Genomic DNA, 22,617 nt, shown 5'->3' on the forward strand with positions numbered 1-22,617 from the left:
ATTTGTGTTGCAAATGAGGATTCTAGCGTTAAATATTTGTATATTTTATTTGCAATGTTAAAACGGGAAACAGTCAAAATGATAAAAGCATGTGAATTAAATATACTGTGAAAGACTTACAATTTTGCACTAACGACAAGCATAAATAAGCAGTTAACACCACTACTTCTTTAACATAATTGTTTAATATAAATCAGACAACAGATAAAATTAAAGTGAATCATCTGGCCCGTTGGCGAGTAGTGGCACCTAAATCAGTCAACCCACTGCTCGAGGCATCAGTGCATTTTATATTTTGAAGTGAAACTGGTCTTCAGTTTATGACCCATTATAAGGCTTCGGCAGCTACGCTACATTCATTAGCCAATATACCACAGTCCTACTAATAGATTACAGCAAATAAAGGCACCCGTAGGTGTTGGATGTTCTGCCCATTATTTTTGCTGTACCTCTTTGGTTGTTTTCATATACATAACTTTAAGGCTGCATCTCCCCCCACATTCTAAAAATGGTATTTATTTATTCATTCTTGTTGTAAAAGCACACTTGGTATTTAGAGTCTCTTCAGTCAGTCCAGGTCCTGATATACGATGATGGGTGCATCTCGAGTCTAAAATGGTTCTCCCACCCCTTGTCTCCTTCCCATAGGATGGAGAATATGGACAGGTTTACAGATCAGTGCATATGAAGGGAAGGAGATCCAGGAGAGAGGAAGTCAGAAGATTAAAATGCACCACTGAAGTTCACTCATTCATCAGAGAGGTACTTCATGAGCTCAGTTGTCATGGCAGCCATGGACCTCTCATCGTCATCATCAGAAGGAAGTGAAGAATCATCTCTAGTGTCCGGGTACAAGCCCTGGCCTAGAAAGTCCCCAGGACCAGACTCGTGGTACTGTGGGGGAGCTGTGAAGACAAGAGGAAAGTGACTATGGGTGAAAATCTGATGTGCTAATATGGACACTGTACCCTACAGACTAAAGTGGCTGTCGTTTGTTTAGCTATTGGGTGATAAGAATGGAGAGGAGGGTCTCGTCGCCTCCACTGACCGTGGCTCTTGCAGTAGGGGAACACTTCCTCCCAGCTGTAGTCAGCCAGGCAGATGGGCTGGCGAATCCAGGGCTGCAACAGGAGCTGCTCCAGGGTCATTCTCTGTTGGGGGTCAGGCTGCAGCATTCCTGACAGCATAGCATGCAGGTCTGGGGGAGCACAGGAAGAGGTCAGACACCATTCACAGCACTGTTTAGTAGCAGGGTTGTGGAAAAAAAAGAAAAAAAGGCTGGTCAATTTTATTAATTTAGAAAATACAATAACAAATCCCGGTATTTCCCGCCAAAACCATTACAGCATATACATGTCTGGATTTGAGTGGCATGAAAACAAGCTGGATGCTACCTGAGGTAGATGAGCCCTACATTAAAATGTATGAGACCAAGTTTGTGCTGTTATCCAACACAGAAAAATATAGGTCGATAGATGTATGCTCTTGGGTAAATAAATGAAACAAGCTCCAGTAATCTTGTGTGGACTGTATTATTTGACTGAAATTACACATCTTGTTCAACCCATGAAGTTGAGAACAAGCGATGCTGGTGAAGGACATGTGGCCTACAAAGTTATAAAAATGTGCAAATAGTAGGTTGACAGCCTACCTTTCATGTTGCGCTATGTGCATATTACTTTACCCCTTTCTCAGTTAAATGAAAGTTTAGTTGTTCTCATTCTAATGACATGCTTGAATAATTCACTTATCATTGAATGGTCGTGTTTTTGGCCATCACTAGTTCTCACGCTTCAAAAGGCAGAGTTTTTTTTGCCGCGGCATTTAACATTCAGAATCCCTCAGCTCCAGAAATGCTCAAAATACAAATAAAAAAAGGTTCCAATGAAGCTATTGTAGTAGCTTTTCCTGGGACTCCACAATAGCTATATGGAGAGAGGCCAGAGCAGGTGCATATTGTGCAAGAGTAAGACCGTTAAATATACAAGGCTGTTCTGAGGGCAAAAAGGGGGTTCAACGCATATTAGGAAGGTGTTAATATGTACATGCTGTATATCAATCTTGATCAGGATTAGCCATTTGAGGCAACTTGAATGGAATTGATGCTAGAGGATGGCAGAGAGCGAGCGCACACGGATTTATAAAAAAAACTTGATGATTGCGCATGCTGACAATATCGATTTATATATGCGCTGTGTAAACTCAGCAAAAAATATAGTTTTTAAAAAGCATCCCGTCTTTCAAGTACCCCGTCTTTCAAAGAAATCGTAAATATCCAAATAACTTCACAAATCTTCATTGTAAAGGGTTTAAACACCGTTTCCCATGCTTGTTCAATGAACCATAAACAATTAATGAACATGCACCCATGGAACGGTTGTTAAGACACTAACAGCTTACAGACGGTAGGCAATTAAGGTCAGTTAGGACACTAGAGGCCTTTCTATTGACTGAAAAACACCAAAAGAAAAAAAGGTGGCCAGTGCAATAAATTCCAATGTTTGTACTGTGAGACGCCTAAGACAGCGCAACAGGGAGATAGGATGATCAGCTGTCCGTCCTCGCAGTGGCAGACCACGTGTAACACCTGCACAGGATCGGTACGTCACATCTGCCGACAGGTACAGGATGGCAACTGCCCGAGTTACACCAGGAACGCACAAATCCTCCATCAGTGCTCAGACTGTCCGCAGTAGGCTGGGAGGCTGGACTGAGGGCTTGTAGGCCTGTTGTAAGGCAGTTCCTTTCCAGCAACATCAGCTATGGGCAAACCCACCATCGCTGGACCAGACAGGACTGGCAAAAAGTGCTCTTCACTGACAAGTCGTGGTTTTGTCTCACCAGGGATGATGGTCGGATTCACGTTTATCGTCAAAGGAATGAGTGTTAGAGGCCTGTAGTGGGATCGATTTGGAGGTGGAGGGTACGTCATGGTGTGGGGCGGTGTGTCACAGCATCATCGGACTGTGCTTGTCATCATTGCAGGCAATCTCAACACTGCATTACAGAGAAGACATCCTCCTCCCTCATGTAGTACCCTTCCTGCAGGCTCATCCTGACAATGCCACCAGTGCTATGCATGATTTCCTGCAAGACAGGAACGTCAGTGTTCTGCCATGGCCAGCGAAGAGCCCAGATCTCAATCCCATTGAGCACATCTGTAAACTGTTGGATCGGAGGGTGAGAGCCATTCCCCCAGAAATGTCTGGGAACTTGCAGGTGCCTTGGTGGAAGAGTGGTGTAATAGGACATTTCTTTTGCAGAGATAGATCTATCCATCCATTTACACACAAATAAACATGCAAATATTAGCAATTTTACTGAGTTAGTTCATATAAGGAAATTCATAAGGAATTCATTAGGCCCCAATCTAAGGGAATTCACATGAACGGGAATACAGATATGAATCGGTTGGTCAAAGATACCTTTAAGAAAAAGTAGATAAGTGGATCAGAAAACCAAATGGTGTGACCATTTGTCTCATCTCCAGAGTTGATCAAATTTAATTTGTCACATGCGCCTATTACAACAGGTATAGACCTTACTGTGAAATGCTTACAATCCCTTAAGGCAGTTCAAGAAATTGAGTTAAATATTTAAACTAATAAAAAGTAACAATAACGAGGCTATATATAGGGGTATCACATCAATGTGAGGGGGTACAGGTTAGTTGAGGTAATTTGTACATGTAGGTAGGGGTAAAGTGACTATGCATAGATAAACAGTGAGCCAACGTAAATAGTCCAGGTGGCTATCTGATTAATTTTTCAGCAGTCTTATGGCTTGGGGATGAAAGTTGTTAAGGAGCCTTTGTCCTAGACTTGGCGCGAGTAGACAGAGAACAGTGTATGACTTGTGTGGCTGGATTCTTATTTTTATATTGGGCCTTCCTCTGACACAGCCTAGTGTAGAGGTCCTGGATGGCAGGAAGCTTGGCCCCAGTTATGTACTGGGCCATACGCACTACCCTCTGTAGCTCCTTACGGTCGGATGCTGAGCAGTTGCCATACCAGGCGGTGATGCAACCGGTCAGGATGCTCTTGGCGGTGCAGCTGAAGAACTGACTGAGGACCCATGCCAAATCTTCAGTCTCCAGAGAGGGAAAATGTGTTGTGCCTTCTTCACGACTGACTTTGGACCATGATAGTTTGTTGGTGATGTGGACACGCTCCACTACAGCCCTGTCGATGTGAATGGGGGTGTGTTCGGCCTTCCTTTATCTCTAGTCCACGACTAGCTCCTTTGTCTTGTATACGTTGAGGCCTGTGGAATCTTTTCCCACTCTTCAATGGCTGTCGCAGTCGCTGGACATTGGTGGGAACATGCTGGCGTACCCGGTGACCCAGAGCATCCTAAACATGCTCATTGGGTGACATGTCTGGTGTGTATGCAGGCCATGGAAGAACCGGGACATTTTCAGCTTCCTGGAATAGGGTACAGATCCTTGCGACATGGCATGATAAAACACGGCCTGAAACATACGGTGATGGCAGCGGTTAAATTGCACGACAATGGGCCTCAGGACCTTGTCACTAAAATTTCAATCAATAAAATTGTGTTCTTTGTCCGTAAGCTATGCCTGCCAATTTTTGTGCATATGTAACTTTTCTGGGATATTTTAGCTCATGAAACAAATACTTTACATGTTCCATTTATATTTTTGTTGAGTATAATTTAACAGTTCCATTACATGTCATGCTGTTCATAGAAAGAAAACAAAGTTCGGTTTCTAGCAGTTATTTATCCCAGGAGTTTGCGTGAAATCTAAATCTTGGTAACCTGGTACACACTATTACACCGGTTTCTGACTGATGTCCTACCTGGAGACAAAGGGAAGGGGGGCTTGAGTTTGGACTGCAGGGTCTCCTCCATGTCGCAGAAAGGGTTCTCACCGAACAGCAATGTGTAGAGCAGCACCCCCAGAGACCACAACTCCAGCTCTGGACCGCTGTAGCTACGCAACACAGGAGAGGAACCCACAGTAAACAAGGAACTGACAGTAAACAAAAAAAAAGGACCACCATGTACAGGATTGCTCTCATTTGGCATTTCCTAGTTTATAGTTTTATAAAATCATGTTGCAAAAACTGTTTTGTCCTAACAGTTGTGTATACTACCCCCTCTGCCACTTCTCAAGGCCAATACAGGCTGTGTGTGTTTATAGGGATTTTTCTGCATTTCATTTTTGGGGGAACGAAAAACACCTTGTATAAACTTAATGACTAACACACATTTAGGTAAAATATAAATCTTGGAAAAATAAGTCAGCAAAAGAAAAGCTTAACAGCCAGGAAGAATTACAATGAATTTAGCAGTATTGATTGTGTGATGTTTAAGCAAAACACAGCATTAGCCATGCCAAAATGCATAGAATTGCACAAAATTAGCTTTAAAACATCAAAATGTTAGCGCCATGGCATAATGCTGCTTTTGCAACAGCGATCCTAATAAAATTCCAAAATTGTGTACATTTGCAGGAAATTGGCTTAAATTCAGACATTTCTACAGCGCCAAGATGGGGGCCTCTAAGTTTGTTTAAATTCAGCCGTGCATTGCCACAACTCCAGTCATTCCCCTGCAACGCTATCACCTAAGCCCCTTCTTGATCCAGAAAAAAAAACCTGTGCACTTACGGGTTGCCCTTCAGCACCTCTGGGGAGCAGTACTCCAGTGTGCCACAGAAGGTGTAGAAAAGCTTCCCTGGAGCCAGCGGGATAGCAGAGCCAAAGTCTATGAGTCTGATGTGGAACTCTGTGTTAATGATGATGTTCTCATCCTTGATGTCCCTGTGGAGGATGCCTTCGTTCCTCAGATACACCACCGCTGCCACCAACTGGAGGGGGGGGGGGGGAGAAAAGGAGATGGTGAGACAGAAAGTGGTGACATTTCACACAATACCATCACATTGTTCTGCCCATATTCTGTTTCGATTCTACACACAGGTGCAAAGAGGCAAAGCGCCCATTCTTCCTCTGTCTTCCTGTCCCGTACCTGTCTGAAGATGTAGCTGGCCAGAGGCTCGTCCAGCTGGGGCTGTTTGTCTATGAACTCAAACAGGTCCAGACCCTCCCCATGCTTTTCCATCACCATCTGGAAATAACCCTCATTCTCAAACACCTCCAGGACCTGAGTCACACAGATGAGAGAATAAACAGATACATGTTAGGAAAAGAGCCTCTAAACTGTTTAGTGTAGAAGGTTTGTGTTATTCTGTATGGAGGAGATGTGGGTTACCACTGAGAACCACATTAAAAACATGGAACAAACAAACTAAAAAAAAGTTGTTGCCTTGACGATGTTGTGGTGTGTCAGGCGGGTGAGTATGGCGACCTCCTGGCTGACGCGGCCCAGCACGGGGTCATCCACCCAGCATTCACTGACTATTCTTCCCTTCCTGATAAACTTCACCACCACCTACACACATAGGAGGGACAATCACACTTTAACACTATTTGAATACACAAATCCAGGAGTTACCTTTTCATAAACTGAATTTGGATGCAGTGAAGCGCCCACATTGACGTCATACAGTTACCTGGAATTCAAAGCTATTTTGAGTCACATTTTCTATAATTATTATATATTTATTTAAATACACTCCCCTCCATAAAGATACGTTATGGTACTCATAAGGTGCGCGAGTGGTTGGTCTTCACCTTTACTAGTAAAAATGTAACGAGTCCCCAGTCAACCTCACCTTCTCTCTGTCAGAGCGTCTGCAAGCCTGCCAGACAAAGCCGAAGGCCCCTTTCCCCACGGCGTGGAGCGGCTGGTACAGCTCTGAGAACTGCCCATCGCACGCACGGGAATGGTCCAGGTCCAAAGTGGAGAGCAGCGCCTCACCGGCTCCGCCACGGCTGGCCTCCAAGATCGCCTGAGCCAAAATATACAAATAAAGTGCCATCAAAGTAAACACACCCCTTGACTTTCATTATTTTGTTGTGTTACAGCCCAAATTTTAAACATTACATTGTGTCACTGGCCTACATACAAAAACAAAGTGTAAAAGTCAATTTCTACAAATTAAACAAATGGAGCCGAAATGTCAATGAGTATTCAACCCCGTTATGGCAAGCCTAAATAAGTTCAGGAGTATACATTTCCTGAACAAATCACAAGTCGCATGGACTCACTGTGTGCAACAGTGTTTCAGATAATTTTTGAATGACTACCTCATCTCTGTACCCCACACAATTATCTGTAAGGTCCCTCAGTCAAGCAGATTCAACCAATAAGACCAGGGAGGTTTTCCGATGCCTGGCAAAGGGCTCCTAATGGTATACGGATCAAAATAAACTAAAAACAGACATTGAGTATCCCTTTGAGCATGGTGAAGTTATTAATTACAATGTGGATGGTGTATCAATACACCCAGTCACTACAAAGATACAGGTGTCCTTCCTAACTCAGTTTCTGGAGAGGAAGGAAACCGCTTAGGGATTTCACCATGAGGCCAATGGTGACTAAAACAGTTAGTTTAATGGCAGTGGAACAGCATTGTAGTTAATCCACAATACTAACCTAATTGACTGAAGAGAAAGCCTGTACAAGAAAAAAAAACATTCTAAAACATGCATCCTGTTTGCACTAAGGCACTAAAGTTAAACTGGAATTAACATCAAGTACAAACACAGTGGTATGTTGGGGAAAATCCAACATCTGAGTACCACTTCATATTGTCAAGCATGGTGGTGGCTGCATCATGTTATGGGTATGCTTGTCACTGGCAAGGACTAGGGAGTTTATGATAAAAGAAGAGGAAACCCTTTTACAGTCTGCTTTCCAACAAACATTCCTTCCAGCAGGACAAAAAAAAAAGCCAAATACACTGGAGTTTACCATGTTCCTGAGTGGCCTAGTTAAAGTTGACTTCAATCAGATTCAAAATCTATGGCAAGACTTGAAAATGGCTGTCTAGCAATGATCAGCAACTTGGCAGAGGTTGAAGAATTTAAAAGAATGTGAAAATATTGTACAATCCAGGTGTGGAAAGAGTGGAGGAAAGGAGTATAATCACTGTCAAAGGAGTCTAAATTGGTATTCAACACCCTGAGTCAATACTAACTAATCAAGATGGCGTCTTATTTCAAATATGACAACTTTCATTCCAGTTTGACTAGAGTATTGTGTAGATAATAGAAAATTCTATCCACTTTAAGCTGACTTTGTAACAAATTGGGGAGGTAAAGCAGTGTGAATACATCAATGTTTGCAGCAGAATACTCATATATTTACCAGACCGGGTGAAAGCAAAAATCTTTCAACCTGTCCAATTCAACCAAACAATTTAAGAAAAAAGGTGATTTTTCAAGATTAAGCAGGAGTTTACACACTGTATACTGACCTCTCCCAGACTGAGTGAGGATGAGTTTTGTAGTGAAGCTCTGTTGCTGTAGATGCCACTATGATGCAACATGGCCTCCTGCTGTCCAGGCCTGCTCAGCCACACACAGACCACACACCTAGCCCCCTGAAGCTCAGCCCTACGGATCTCACACTGCACCTCTGGAGGAAAGAAAGGGAGAGGCTATAATTAATCCTCGTAGTTCTAAAACCAACTTTGTAATAGAGTACCACAGAGCTGATTACACACCATCTTAAGGAGTTGCTCTAGACCTGGAAGCTCAGCTCTTCTCAAAGATAAAAGCTAAGTGAGAGATTGTGAAGAGGTACCAACCAATTCTTGTTCCATCCCTGTGGTAAACACTTCCATCATAGCTCCCCTCTGTGATGTGCTGTGGGGTCTTGGAGCACTCATTCTCCTGCTGCTTCTTAGGGGTGGAGGTGTTGGGAGGGGCATCCGAGATCAACTGCATCTCTCCATTCATCTGTCTAGAGTCCTGGCTTTGGACGTTGTGGAGAACAGAGAATACAGCCCACTGGTCACGTTCGTCCTCCCCCGCCAGTCCTTTTAATTGACTGTTCCGGACCTCCACACATCCGGGTCCCTCTTCCTGGTCGGACTCGACCACGTACGGTGAAGGGGTACGCAGGAGTTCGGCGGTATCAACCGAGGTATGGGAGAAGTCATCATCACCTCCAACACCAGGCAGCTCTAGAACTCCACTCAGGTTCAGGTCGGCCATGGCCCGAGTCACCAGCTCCCCATTGGTGTCCAGGTCCAGGTAGCAGCTGGCCGAGTCCACAACCTGGGCTGTCCGGGAGGTGACCGCCGTCGGGCTGGACCCCCCATGACACCCAGCCCACTTCTCACAGAACCCTGAGGAGGAGCGGCTGCCCAGGGAGATCACCTCGAAGCTGGAGTCCTGCACAGCTGACAGGTCACACAGCTGCTGGGGGTCTTTGGCATGGTATGGGGTGGGGCGGCAGGGCCGTGCTCGGCTGCGCTCATCCATGGTTGGAGTGCCTTAAGTAATACAAATAACACACTTCTACATTAAAGTCCATTCTCAGAGGAAAATTTGAGGTGAAGTTGGACGTCAAACTCTTTTTTTTTAATAATCACAATTTGTTAGCTAATTCATACCTGGTCCTACCCCACTGAGGGGTTGCCCTCCTGGGCTACAGGTTGGAGGGTGAGTGAGTGACAGGCAGAGTACATCGCCTCTCTCCACCAGGGCAAAGGACTGTAGCAGGTCGTGGGTGTCGTCTCCACTGTCACACTGGCTGGGACACGGGGCCACCTGGGTAGCTTCTTCCATCAGTTCTGCAGTGTCATCAACCCTGTGAAGAGAAACTTAGTTAGGCACCTAGCCCCTGCAGAAACATTGACAGTTCAGCTCCGTCTCATATCAACCACTATCATTAAACACTGCATGTACATCCACAACATCTTCATTAGGTTAGCAGCTGGCCTACCTCAGGGCCTCTCACCTGCTGACTTTGATCATTGCCGTTAAGTTTGTCTGATTCATTCAAGTGGGAAGTCAGGTGTCAGAGGTAAATGTGGAAATTAAAACCAATATGAAAACAGGACTCCCCCACACATGGTTATTTCAGGACTTAACTTGTCCATAAGTGACTTACCTGATCATGGGTGTGGAGGTAACCTCCGGAGGGTCCAGGGTGGAGGGAGTGCTGCCCTGCTGCTCCAGTCTGGTACTGGAGCCAGTGAAGATCCTGCCCTTCCCAGTAGAGAGGTTTCTCCCCTGTTCTTCCTTTTGCACCATGGCCATGTCACCAGCCAGCAGAGAGCTGGGGTCTAGACAGCCAGAAACAAACAAAAATGTTTCTTCCCCAAATCTAATTACTCAGGATTGTTATTCCCTTGACTGCATTACTTGGATTCTGAAAAAACTAAGTGATTTGAGATGACAAACCCAGTGAACATGAATAATCAACAAAGCAATGAAAACCAGGTAGATTATCACATCTAAATGATGCACGAAGAGGCAGAACACTGACAATGTAGAAAGGAAATGGATTTCATGAGTAACACAAGCACTAGTAACACTTCAGAAATGCACGTTAGTGATGAGTGAGAGCCAACCTTTTCCCTGTTGAAGTTTGCCTCCCATTGGGAATGTGGGAATGGGATGAGTGACTGTGTTAGCAGCAGGGACAGGGTTAGGATGACCAGAGTATACACAGGGGTCTGGAAGGGGAACAGAGTTAATGCTCCATTTACTGGAGATGAAGGAAAAACAAGGAATCTGACAAACACCCATAGCTGGATGCCAGCCAATAGAGTTGTTTCATGGAGTGGAAAGCACCAATTGGATTAGAGCAGGGGTGTCAAAGTCAAATGGACGGAGGGCCAAATAAAAAAATTTAGCTACAAGCCGAGGGCCGGACTGTTCGAATGTTCATTGAAAAAAATTTTAAATGACGCATATAGTCTAGTGAACCTAATTGAACCTACTGAAAACCTAACAAATATATTCCAATATGATCAGATAAATAAAGCAATATTTTCTTATGGCTCTGTCAGTAATCTTTAATTTTCAACAGACACAAAAGACAAATTTCCTTTATATAAAAATCCCCATAACATGAACATTAAATGAAAGAAACCGGTATTCAAGGCACCATCAGTAGCCTATATTTTCTATTTTAGCAAAAGTGGGCTAAATTTACTTCAAAGAAAAAAACAATAGCAATTTTCTATCATCCACTCAACTGAAATATTTTTAAAATATAATTGGATTGAAATACAATAAAATAGTGCAAAAATCTATTAATCAAAAACAACACTTTGTTTAAGGAAAAGTAACATGCAGTGAAAACAAATATTAAACTTTAACTTTTAAACTTGAACTGAGTAAAAACTCTAAATATGTGATTTCACAGTAATGTTCACTTGTTTGAGGTTGAGGGTGATACTTGGTGGTGTCCCATCTTTTCCACAAGTTCATCAATGTTCGGGGTAAGGCTCTGAGCTGAGGAAATCCTCAGAATTGAGTGGAGGTGTTCAGCAGTAAGTCGACTTCTGTGTGATGTTTTGTTCAGGTTCATCAAAGAAAACAGTTGTTCACACAGGTATGTGCTGCCAAACAGACAACGTTTGAGCAGCCTGGATGCGCAGCTGGGGCATTGTGTCGGGGAGGAAACGGGCGAACTCCGCAGCACCCACTGCCGCATATTTTGCCCTCAGTGCATCATTGCATTGGAGGTCAATCAACTCCATTTGGAGGTTTGGTGGTGAGCTTTCCACGTCAACAGCAAATGGGTTACCGAGCAGTTCCAACCTGCTTTTTTGTGCTTCAAAGTCAGCAAATCGGCGTCGAAAGTCAGCGGCAAGCATACCTATTTTATCAGCCAACTGTGCGCTCGGGAACGCACTGGTAGAGAGCTTCTCTTTCATGGTCTGGCAGCTGGGAAAGTGGCTCAAATTTTCTTTCCGCATCTGCGTCTCCCACAGAGTCAGTTTGGTTTTAAATGCCTTCACTGTACTGTACATATCAGAGATGACATGATCCCGACCCTGCAGCTGCAAGTTCATTGCATTCAGATGACTCGTAATGTCACACAGAAAAGCCATTTCACACAGAAACATTTCGTCTCGGAGTTGTGTTGTCTTTCCCTTTGCTGTCCAAGAACAGACAAATCTCCTCACGAAGCTCGAAACATCTTTGAAGCACCTTTCCCTGGCTTAGCCATCGCACCTCTGTGTGATAAGGCAAATCACCATGCTCCGTTTCTAACTCCGTCAGAAATGCCTTGAACTGGCGGTGATTCAAACCTTTGGCTCTGATAAAGTTAACTGTGCGCGTGATGATGCTCATTACATGCTCCATTTTCAAGGCTTTACCGCACAACGCTTCCTGGTGTATGATACAATGATAAGCTGTCAGCTCACCTGTCGCGTTTTCCTCTTGCATCTTTTCCCGTATCTTCGCCACCAGTCCGCTCCTGTGTCCACACATCGCAGGTGCTCCGTCGGTTGTCAAACCCACGAGTTTTTCCCAAGGCAGCTCCATCTCATTTACACATCTTGACACCTCTTCATACAAATCATGCCCCGTAGTTGTGCCATGCATAGGACGTAAAGCCAAAAACTCCTCTGTCACGCTTAGGCTGGAGTCCACTCCGCGGATGAAAATTGACAACTGGGCAATGTCAGAAATGTCGGTGCTCTCATCCACAGCCAAGGAATATGCAATGAAATCTTTTCCCTTTCACAAGCTGCTCTTTTAGATTGATGGACAACTGGTCTACTCTCTCGGCAATGGTGTTTCTGCTCAGACTCACATTTAAAAAGAGTTGCCTTTTTTCTGGGCAAACTTCGTCACAAACTTTAATCATGCAGTTTGATGAAATCCCCCTCCGTAAATGGCCGGGCTGATTTAGCGATCTCTTCTGCCAAAATAAAACTGGCCTTGACAGCAGCCTGGCCTTGTGATTTGGCTTTTTTGAACAGAGCCTGTCGAGATTTGAGGCCTCGTTTTAATTCCTCTGCCTTTTGTAGCCTTTGTTCCATGTCCATATTCTTGTTTTTGTCCGCGTGTTTCGTTTCATAATGTCGTCTCAGATTATACTCTTTCAGTACCGCCACACTTTCTCCACACAGAAGACACACAGGTTTTCCAGCTACCTCTGTGAACATATACTCCGACTCCCACCTTGTTTGAAACCCCCGGTTCTCAGTGTCCACCTTCCGTTTTGCCATTTTTGATGGGTATCTGAAAGTTAATTTTACTGTGATGCTGACGACTGCTGTGCCAATAAATATTGAAATGAAGCAGCCTACTGCTCGGTGCGTCACCGTTGCATTGTGGGAAATGTAGTATTGGTGCGTGTAAAAGATCTGCGGGCTGCCGGCTTGCTGCGGTCTGGTTCTAATAATAAATCAAGATCATCCCAGGGGCCGTAAAAAACCTTCTCGCGGGCCGGATGTGGCCCGCGGGCCTTGACTCTGACATATGTGGATTAGAGGATTTTTCCTGCCCTGGTGCTAAACCAAGAGCAGCGCTTTTCAACTCTTCCCCAACAGTGGTTCCCAAATGTTATAGTCCCATACCCCTTCAAACATACCCCCTCCAGCACCAGCGCACTCAAATGTTGTTTTTGCCATCATTGTAAGCCTGCCACACACTATATGATACATTTATTAAACCTAAGAATAAGTGTGATTTTGTCACAACCCGGCTCGTGGGAAGTGACAGATCTCTTAAAGGACTAGGGCACTAAAATAATTTTACCATGTTACATAAAACTTTTATTTGTTGAAAATTGTGAATAACTCACAGGTTAATGAGAAGGGTGTGCTTTAAAGGATGCACATAACTCTGCATTGTTGGGTTGTATTAGAGAGAGTCTCAGTCTTAAGTAATTTCACAGTCTATGCCTGTATTTAGTTTTCATGCTAGCGAGGGCCGCGAAGCCACTATCACATAGGTATGTGGTTGCAAAGGAAATCAGTGTCTTAACAGCGCAATTTGCCAAGGCAGGAAACTCTAAGCGCAACCCAATCCAGAAATCTGGCAGTGGCTGCTGATTAAATTTTCACAGAACCGCTTGTTGCAATTTTGATGAGGCTCTCGTTCAGATATCAGTAAGTGGACTGGAGGCAGGGCATGAAACAGATAACGAATCCAGTTGTTTGTGTCATCCATTTTGGGAAAGTACCTGCGTAATTGCACACCCAACTCACTCAAGTGCTTTGCTATATCACATTTGACATTGTCCGTAAGGTTGAGTTCATTTGCACACAAAAAAATATATATAAATGGAAAGACCTGTGTGTTGTCCTTGTTAATTTCTTAATCACAGCCTCAATTTAATCCCACACATTAAATATTGTTGCAGAGAGTCCCTGTAATCCTAGATCCAGATCATTCAGGCGAGAAAAACGTCACCCAGATAGGCCAGTCGTGTTAGAAACTCGTCATCATGCAAGCGGTCAGACAAGTGAAAATTATGGTCAATAAAGAAAACTTTAAGCTAGTCTCTAAATTAAAAAAACGTGTCAATACTTTGCCCCTTGATAACCAGCGCACTTCTGTATGTTGTAAAAGCGTTACATGTTTGCTGCCCATATCGTTGCATACTGCAGAAAATACACAAGAGCTCAGGGGCCTTGCTTAAACAAAGTTAACCATTTCACTGTAGTTTAAGCTGTCAGGTATTCCCATGGCAGCAAGAGCCTCTTGGTGTCGGGGGCAACTGCTTGCATGAGCTTTACCACTCCACTATGTCTCCCTGTCACAGCTTTCAGTATAGATACCAACACGTCTTGACCACCAAAGTCCATTTGATGTCATAAAGCTGTCCAGTACTTATATATCCTCTCCTGTTGTCCAGAATAGGAGGTCTTCCTTAATTGATCCCCCATAAACGTAACGGACATATACCAGGAGCTGTGCCAGGCCCGCCACAACTGTTGACTCATCCAGCTGTAACACATAATTCACTGGCTTGTATGCAAAGCAGTAATTGTTTCAAAACATCTCCTGCCGTGTCACTGATGCGTCGTGAAACAGTTTGATGAAGGCATTTTCTGAATAGTTTTCGGCCCTTCCCTTTCTTAATGGTATCTGTTCCTTTTATACATGTTTTACTCAAGTCGTCTCAATTCTCGCAAAAAAAAACAAAAAAACGTATTATTCAAATTGCCATATTTTGTTTCTAAATTTATGTGCAAGAGTGATGGTTTCAGCAAGTTGTGAGATAGTACTTTTGTACTTATGCACATGAACACACTGTGGCTGAGGAAAGGCACTACTCCCAATGTAAGTGAACACCAAATCAATGTAGTTCTCATTATATTTGCACCTATTCGATGGTCCAACGTCCCTGTCTGTTGTTCGGTGCTTTCCCAGGTAAGGGGGAAGTAGCTCTTCTGCTGCATCAGATTCACAACTGTCAGTGTCCATGCTAGCTGGGCTAACAACAAATGTAGAATTACTGATGCTAGCATTGGATATGCTCATGGACGCAGAGCAACTTGTCGACGGGTGTGATACTGCTGGTAGTAGCAGTACTACCAGTAGAGCTGGTAGGCGTCTAGACACGGCCTTACTTTAACCATTTACATATTTGAGCAAACAGAATGAGCAGCAGCAACGTTCGCCCACATATGGACCGTTAGTAGAATTCTCACGAGAGGGTAACAGTTAATGTGATTGGATGTTAATTACTTGGCTAGGCTAGCTGTATTTGACATTGTTATTATTTTGCTGAATAGATGGTTGAATTAGATTTTTGGCAGTGAAACGAGGCTACTCAGATGAGAACCTTACCCAAATGAATAGCCCCGTTGGAAACTATAAATAGACGGTTTCAAAACGTGATTTATTATTTTTTAAATATGAATCACATTTGTATTTGGCGTACCCCCGACAGCATTGTGCATACCCCAGTTTGGGAATAACTGGTCTACAAGGACTAGAGCCTGCTGGCTTTCTGTTCTACCTGATAACTGCACACACCTGGTGTCCCAGGTCTCAAATCAGTCCGATTATGCAGTGAAAATGGAGGAACTGGCTTTGAGGTCCAGAGGCCTCGTGTCCCCGTCACGACAGTGTTCAGCTCGACAACAGGGAGTGTTCCTCACGCCTGGTTCTGGGGACATTTGTGCTAGCCCAGCAATTAGACATACTATCCTAATTTGAGCACTATCACTGAACAGGAGGAAATGCAAATAGTTTATTCAATGTTTAAAAAGCTTCTAAAGTAAAAAATCTCCACTTAATTGTCAGAGTTAATGTAAACTATAAATGTATCAACCCCTACAAAAGTGTACATGAATTATAAGTGGATATAATTCACATTTCCTGTTGCTGCAGGATTATTTTCCTGTGAGAAACTGGTCAAATTAAGATAGCACATCTGTACAAAATTGGAATAATCAAAAGGTCTTTGATTAATAGTTGACTAGCTGAATCAGGTGTTAGTGCTAGGATGAACAAAAGCCTGCATACACTACGACAGCCATCAAGAACTGAGGGAGAAGAACACTGCCCTACGATGGAGAGAAACTGAACTACAGATGAGTCACCTGTGTTGGAGGGGTGTGATGAGCCAGTGTGTAGAAGCTCACCCCCTGGTTGTTGGGGTAGGGTAATGACACCATTCTCCAAGCCACAGAACCAATCATAGAAGGCAGGAATCAGGAACGTGACATCCTGAAGGTCACATGACAAAGACAGTTACAATTCACATCAATGAGGAAAACTTGGAATTGGAACGTGGTTTACTTTCTGAATTGACCCCAACCCTGGAGTAGAAACTAGATCTACGTTACAGAACCCTCTAAAGCTTGTTGAATCTAGAGGACCATAAAATGAGTCTCGTTTGCATCAGCCAATAACTAAATACAATGAAGGCCACAGAGTTCATAATTATGATACTGATGAATATTGTGTATATTAGAAAAGTATTGGCTGATTGGCTAACAGCCAATGGTATATCAGACTGTATACCACAGGTAGGGCAAAATATTTTTACTGTTTCAAATACATTTGTACCCAATTTATAATAGCAATAAGGCACCTCTGAGGTTGCGTCATGCAGAACAGCCCTTAGACATAGTATGGCCGTACTCTTAAGGGGGGGTGGGCTGGGTTTCTGTATAGCACTGACATTTGCTGATGTAGAAAAAGGGCTTTCTAAATACACTCTTCTCTCATACCAGAGTATATGAGAGAAGAGTTACTTTAATACCTTCCCCTGTAGCTCCGCGTTCCCAAAGCCCAGGAGACTGAGGGACAGGTGGTTGTGGATGCTGTTGATAGAGCCATCAGGGTGGAGGGTGAGGAGACCGCTGAGAGGGGCAAACACCCACACCGTCCCAGAATACACCAGCCCCGAACCAGGGGAGAGGAGGCTGCTGTTCTCTTTAACTCCTGACAAATGGCATGGCAAACAGACAAGATCTTTAGATACCAAATACTGCTTTTTTTGTGCAAGAAATCTCTTACATGCACAAACTACCTAACTTAAAAACAACAAACAATTATATTCTGTAGTAACATTCCTCAAAGACAATTGGGAATGAGAAGAGCACTGTTCTACCAGAGGACAGTTCCTTTCCATTTTCACAATGTTCTGGCAGTGGTGCTCTGCAGACTGGGGAGGAGACGGGGGAACCCTGCTGGTCCTCAGGTCCACCAGGGGTGTTTTGGGGTTCTGGGCCGCCCAACCCATCCCCATCCTTCAGCTGCTGGGGTTTACCACACACCACTGCCCCCTGGAGTTTAATACAGAGGAGGAGGGAGGTTCCCCCCCTGCATCGACTGGTTACCCTCTGGACCCTCAGCATCTGAGGGAAGGGAGATTTTACCTCAGGGTTAAACCAGTGCTCTGTTTGGGGCAGAGGTGTGTGTGTGTGTGGACTGACCTTGGGCAGAGCGCGGCTGTGGAGGGGGATGTGTAGAGAGGGGATCATCTCTCTGATAGACATCCCTGTCAGCTCCTCAGTCTGCCTGTAACCATGCAGATGGGCAAAGACCAGGTCACAGCTCAGGATGCTCCCCTGGAAGTAAACGCGATCGCTCATTGAGTCAGGTTACAGAGGCCTTGTGGTTGTATTTATTAGGCATCATACTGAACCACAGACAGAGACTACCTGGACTTTTATGTTGCAGAACATGTGCTGTGTGCCCTTAAAGAATATGACCCAGAAATGACTTGAGTGTCGCAGGATGTCAGCTGCCACTCTGAACCACATCTTGGAATGTGTGTAACTTACATCTTGTGAGAAGGAGACATGGGCTGAGATTCTCTCCACACGCTCCATCATGACCAGGCAATGCTGTCCTTCCTGTGACTGTCTCTGGGTCCATACAGACACTGGGACCTCAGTACCACGCTGGCTCACTGCATCCAACTTTAGAGAAGAAAACAGGAGTCACCTCAATGCTGTGATCTAAGGATGTGAGATTGTCTGTACTCTTAAGCAAAACAGAATAATAATTTGACAAGCAACAGAGGGCTGTGCAGAAGGAAAACAATTGAGCCTTTATTTGCAAAATCATTCTTACCACTTTCCCAGACACCACTGCTACATTTCCATCTGTCTGAAGACACCCCTCACTTAAAGCTTCTTCCAGGACCTGATTGGTCTTCTTCAGGAAGCAGGACAGCTTTTGTCCAATGAGATCATTGCTGGTGCACTCAAACAATGTGCATGCCTTCACATTTGAAGCCAATATCTATAAAAACCAAAAATAATTGTCGTGTGCAAATGATCCCTCTTTAGCCATAAAAAAAAAAGACTCAAACATAAATTGCAAAATAAATAGCTTCTTAGCAAAGAGAAATTTCTCAAGCAAGAATTTTACGAGGACAGTCAGTGGTCAGTGGGGAGGGGAAAACTGAAGACTAGCTGTGATTGGCAGATGGGTTTTGAACTCTTGTTTTAATAACCAAATTTACCACCTGGTGTAGTCACCAGGAAGGCCAAAACACCATCCCAACAAAACCAGCTGAAATTTCAGGCAGTCTATTCAAACAGTTCTTACACTACAATGGCATTATCCTTTTCACAATATTAGTGTAGAAATGTATATAAAATACAGGAACACATTTGACTGCCCTAAGCCTTTAAGTTTCAAGTTCATATACCTTTAATCTGATTTCAAAGCCATTTGCATTGTGAGAGAGCATTTGATATATAGCCCAATTGCAGTCATATAGTGACCCTACCTTTGTGCTCTTGCAGTCTACAGTGAGGACTGCTTTGTTGGGGTTGTGGACAGCTGGAGGTCCTGAGAGTGCAAAGCCTCCTGCACAGGTCAGCAGGCTGAGCAGGGTTCTGTCTGACTCAGACACAGTGGACAGCGAGTCTGACTGGCTGTGTGATCCTGAGCCGTGCCGGCTGGGGATCTGAATGTCTCTCATAGCCACAGAGCTACAGGAGTTCTGAGAATCACCTAGAGAAAGGAAAGGGTTACGATGTACAGTATAGGGTCTTGTGATGACAAGCTAGAACAAACGAGTTGACATGAACTAGTAATGATAGTGTATAAGCCTGTTCCCACTGCGTTGTGATGCCACAGGCTCTTTCAATTGTGTTCTGGCTAGAGACTACCATCTCAGCTGTAAGTAAACCTAAGCACTGCCAGACATCACGGCCATTGTGTTGGACAGTCCCATGTTAACTCCTATCCCACAAGTATGAGCTAGAGGGAAACACCTGAGGGTGTATTCATTAGACAGATTCCGTTGCAAAAAGTTCTCCAAACAGAAAACATTTAGCAATGAAAACAAGTTTATTTGACAAATTCACGTAGGTCCCTCCCGGTTTAGTTTCTAGAGTAAACGTTCCTGTTGCAAAACGTTTTTCAACAGACCAACGGAATCTGACTAATGAATACACCCATGTAGAGGAGGCAGTTGCACGAAGCACACAGACACACACCTGCTATGAATCCAGGAAAACGCCAGCGTTCTAGAGCCTGGCCCTTGTACAGTGGCCGCCCGACACACGGATAGGACTTGTTTAGGTCAAATGAGTCATCCTCCAGGAGGTCCGAGTCATCATCCTTGACAACATGAACTGTGTCCCCTTTAGCACGAGGGTTGCCTTGATTCTCTGTCCAACGGGACTCAGTCCACAGCGACATTGTGGGCTTTGGTCTATGGAAAGGATGCACGTTACTCAGCTGTAACAGATGGTGTTTCTGGTACAGTAAACCTTTGCTGTCCCCACCCTAGCTCTGGTCAAGGGCGTCATACGCTCTCACTACTTCGTTGTTCTAGTGACTGGCTTCACTAGCTCTGATGTACTCATTTTTAACCTTTAACTAAGCAAGTCAGTTAAGAACATTCTGATTTACAATGACGGCCTAGGAACAGTGGGTTAACTGCCTTGTTCAGGGGCAGAACGAAAGATGTTTACCTTGTCAGCTCGGGGATTCGATCTCGCAACCTTTCGGGTACTGGCACAACACTAACCACTAGGCTACTTTAACATGTATCGCGTAGTGAACATTTCGTATTTTGGAGGAACGTCGAATGACACCCGGCGCATTCTGAGAAATGTTCGTCAGCACTCTAGCAACATCTTTATTTTGGTAAGTAACCAAAGTAGTGACGCCCTGGACCGGAGTTCGCTATTCCCATTCTACATAGGTAGCTAGCAAGCTAACTGATGGCTAACGTTAACTACTACTACCTAGCTAGGGTAGCTAGCGTTTTTTTTTTAAACCAGGTAGGCCAGTTGAGAACAAGTTCTGATTTACAACTGCGAGCTGGCCAATATTAAGCAAAGCAAACACAAACAAGAGTTACACATGGAATAAACAAACGTACGGTCAATAACACAATAGAAAAGCCTATATACAGTGTGTGCACATGATGAAAGATAAAGGCAGGCAAGGCAATATAAGCCATAGAGGCGAAATAACTACAACTTAAGCAATTAATGATAGTTGTGTTGCAAACGTGTGAATTAACTCCACACCAAATTAGACAATTCACTTTTACCTGGCTAAAACTCACCCTTTTATTTGTAAACCTGAAATGAGCTTTTTAGCAAGCTAACTCGCTAACAGCTGTGTTGACTTTTCCTTGTGTATTGAAGTTGGTTGCCAAGGAAGAGTTGCCACAAAACCTGCCGTTTCCTAAAGTTACACGCAATGCACTCGCCACTGTATTGAGTTTAGTGACGACTTCGTGAGTAGTTGAATGCTAAATATTATCTTGGAAAGATACACAATTTTGTGTTGTTATTTTTTAGATTGTCTGGAAAAGTTTGTAAAGCGCGGGTTTTCAATCACTGGAGGTATGAACAGCCAATCAGAGAACTATTATTCAAAGTCGTTCAGGGCAATTATCCAATAAGTGATGCTCATGGGAGGAGTCGATGAGAGGGATGTTTTTTCTTCTTCTCTGTGTGAATTTCCGGCAGACTAGACGCTGTTTTGCATATTGCTGCCTTTCTCAGGTCGGAGTGCGAATTGCACATTTTGGTCAACAAAAATGGAAAAGGGGAATGGGAAAATCTTAAATTGCACCATCATCTAAGCCTGCACTAATACACTATCCTCAAAAACCCACCCCTCCATACTACTACTTTGGCCCTAAACGATCCTACACCAAGCCATCGGCCTGGGAGGATGGAACCCCTTTTTTCAAAACTTCCTGTAGCCATTCTGCACTAAAAATCTCTCACACCTAAATATTTATCTGCTATCACATCTATCTTCTGTGATTTCCACTCCATCAGTGCAGTGCAATTGATCACCATTGCTATAAACGCAAGAAATCCAACCTTACTAAAACTCATCTGCTTAGGAATCTCTCTCTTCAGGCCTACTCACTGGGGGGCTCCCAGTCGAATCACTCACCATTGGGCTATCCTTTCTTCCCTGCCTCAGCATAGGACACTTTTTTGCCCGACTCTGGCTATCTCAACATGTCTCTCTCTTACAGGGCACTTCGGATCCCCAGCTACATGGGCGCCCCCACAGTTGACATATGCCCTCCTGCACAATTCTCACATCGTGGGATCTCCCTTCTACACACCGCTGCAACATGTCTGAATCCTTGGCACCTAAAGCACCATAGCGGGTTCAGAACATAGGCCCTCGCAGAATAGCAAATATAACCTAACCTGGCCATATCAGGTAGAAACTCTGTGTAAAAGTTCAACAAGACAGACAGGGTATTCCCAGTCTCGACACTGTCACAGGGTCTACATCTCACCAAATGGCGGGCACCACAAACACTAGGAATATTATTTTTCATTCGATTCACCTCTACATTCAACACTACCCCACTGATCACCCCTTTGAGCGGTGCCCTGCTCTGGAAAGCAAAGCACGGTACAGGTTGAGGCCCGAGACGCGTCACGCAACGCGCCTGCTTCCTCTGGGTGGAGGATGCACAAAAATCTAAATAATTCCACTTCTCGAAACTTTCATAGATTTAACCATTCCAAGTGTGTCCTTTACCCAGCTTGACACAACTAATGGGTCAGCCAAAAAGCAGGAATCTACTCTTTCCAAACATGTCACTCCTACTGTCCAAATTAATCTCCGTAGGATTCTCAGGGAAAACGTTGGAAGTCTCCACAAGTAGACCCACTTTATCCTTGTCTGGCTCAACTTCAGAGAGCTCACCACTGCCGACAACTCCATTTCGAGATCCTCAAGGTTCTCAAGAGAGCAAGTAGACCTATAGGTAAGTTTACTTGGTTTACACTCAGGAGACGAAGGTATGTACTCAGTAGATGAAGGTTGCATTTGTTTTGTAACCGGGCTGCCTCCGGGT

General features: G+C 44.1%; 1 protein-coding gene across 3 annotated transcripts; it reads right to left on the reverse strand.

Moving 5' to 3' along the window:
- Positions 1 to 28: 28 nt before the first annotated feature.
- Positions 29 to 21,137, reverse strand: pask (PAS domain containing serine/threonine kinase). Of its 3 annotated transcripts, none has more exons than XM_055910807.1 (21): positions 20,845 to 21,137; positions 19,763 to 19,980; positions 19,048 to 19,274; positions 18,384 to 18,554; positions 18,092 to 18,229; positions 17,741 to 17,875; positions 17,416 to 17,662; positions 17,065 to 17,246; positions 16,442 to 16,526; positions 10,451 to 10,555; positions 9,988 to 10,162; positions 9,488 to 9,684; positions 8,678 to 9,367; positions 8,345 to 8,505; positions 6,698 to 6,874; positions 6,289 to 6,414; positions 5,992 to 6,126; positions 5,634 to 5,833; positions 4,821 to 4,954; positions 1,049 to 1,198; positions 29 to 905 (listed from the first exon to the last, which is right to left on the reverse strand). In XM_055910807.1, the coding sequence occupies exons 2-21, from the start codon at positions 19,965 to 19,967 to the stop codon at positions 748 to 750; spliced, it is 3,798 nt and encodes a 1,265-aa protein (XP_055766782.1). In that variant the 5' UTR covers positions 19,968 to 19,980; positions 20,845 to 21,137; the 3' UTR covers positions 29 to 747. The 3 variants fall into 3 exon arrangements, with proteins under 3 accessions (XP_055766782.1, XP_055766781.1, XP_055766783.1); XM_055910806.1 differs by having other exon boundaries at positions 16,400 to 16,526; positions 20,845 to 21,136; XM_055910808.1 differs by lacking the exon at positions 10,451 to 10,555 and having other exon boundaries at positions 16,400 to 16,526; positions 20,845 to 21,136.
- Positions 21,138 to 22,617: the final 1,480 nt, after the last annotated feature.

The sequence above is a fragment of the Salvelinus fontinalis genome, unplaced genomic scaffold (genome assembly GCF_029448725.1).
Source record: "Salvelinus fontinalis isolate EN_2023a unplaced genomic scaffold, ASM2944872v1 scaffold_0032, whole genome shotgun sequence".
Classification (NCBI taxonomy): domain Eukaryota; kingdom Metazoa; phylum Chordata; class Actinopteri; order Salmoniformes; family Salmonidae; genus Salvelinus; species Salvelinus fontinalis.

What these genes read in the sequence shown, in the direction of transcription:
- pask (XM_055910806.1), bottom strand. Translation starts at nt 19,967, where the DNA reads ATGTCGCTGTGGACTGAGTCCCGTTGGACAGAGAATCAAGGCAACCCT. An exon ending in TAGACTGCAAGAGCACAAAG is followed by an intron (nt 18,555 to 19,047) that starts GTAGGGTCACTA and finishes TGGTTTTTATAG; the next exon opens with ATATTGGCTTCAAATGTGAA. An exon ending in CCTCACTCAGTCTGGGAGAG is followed by an intron (nt 6,875 to 8,344) that starts GTCAGTATACAG and finishes ATTTTGGCTCAG; the next exon opens with GCGATCTTGGAGGCCAGCCG.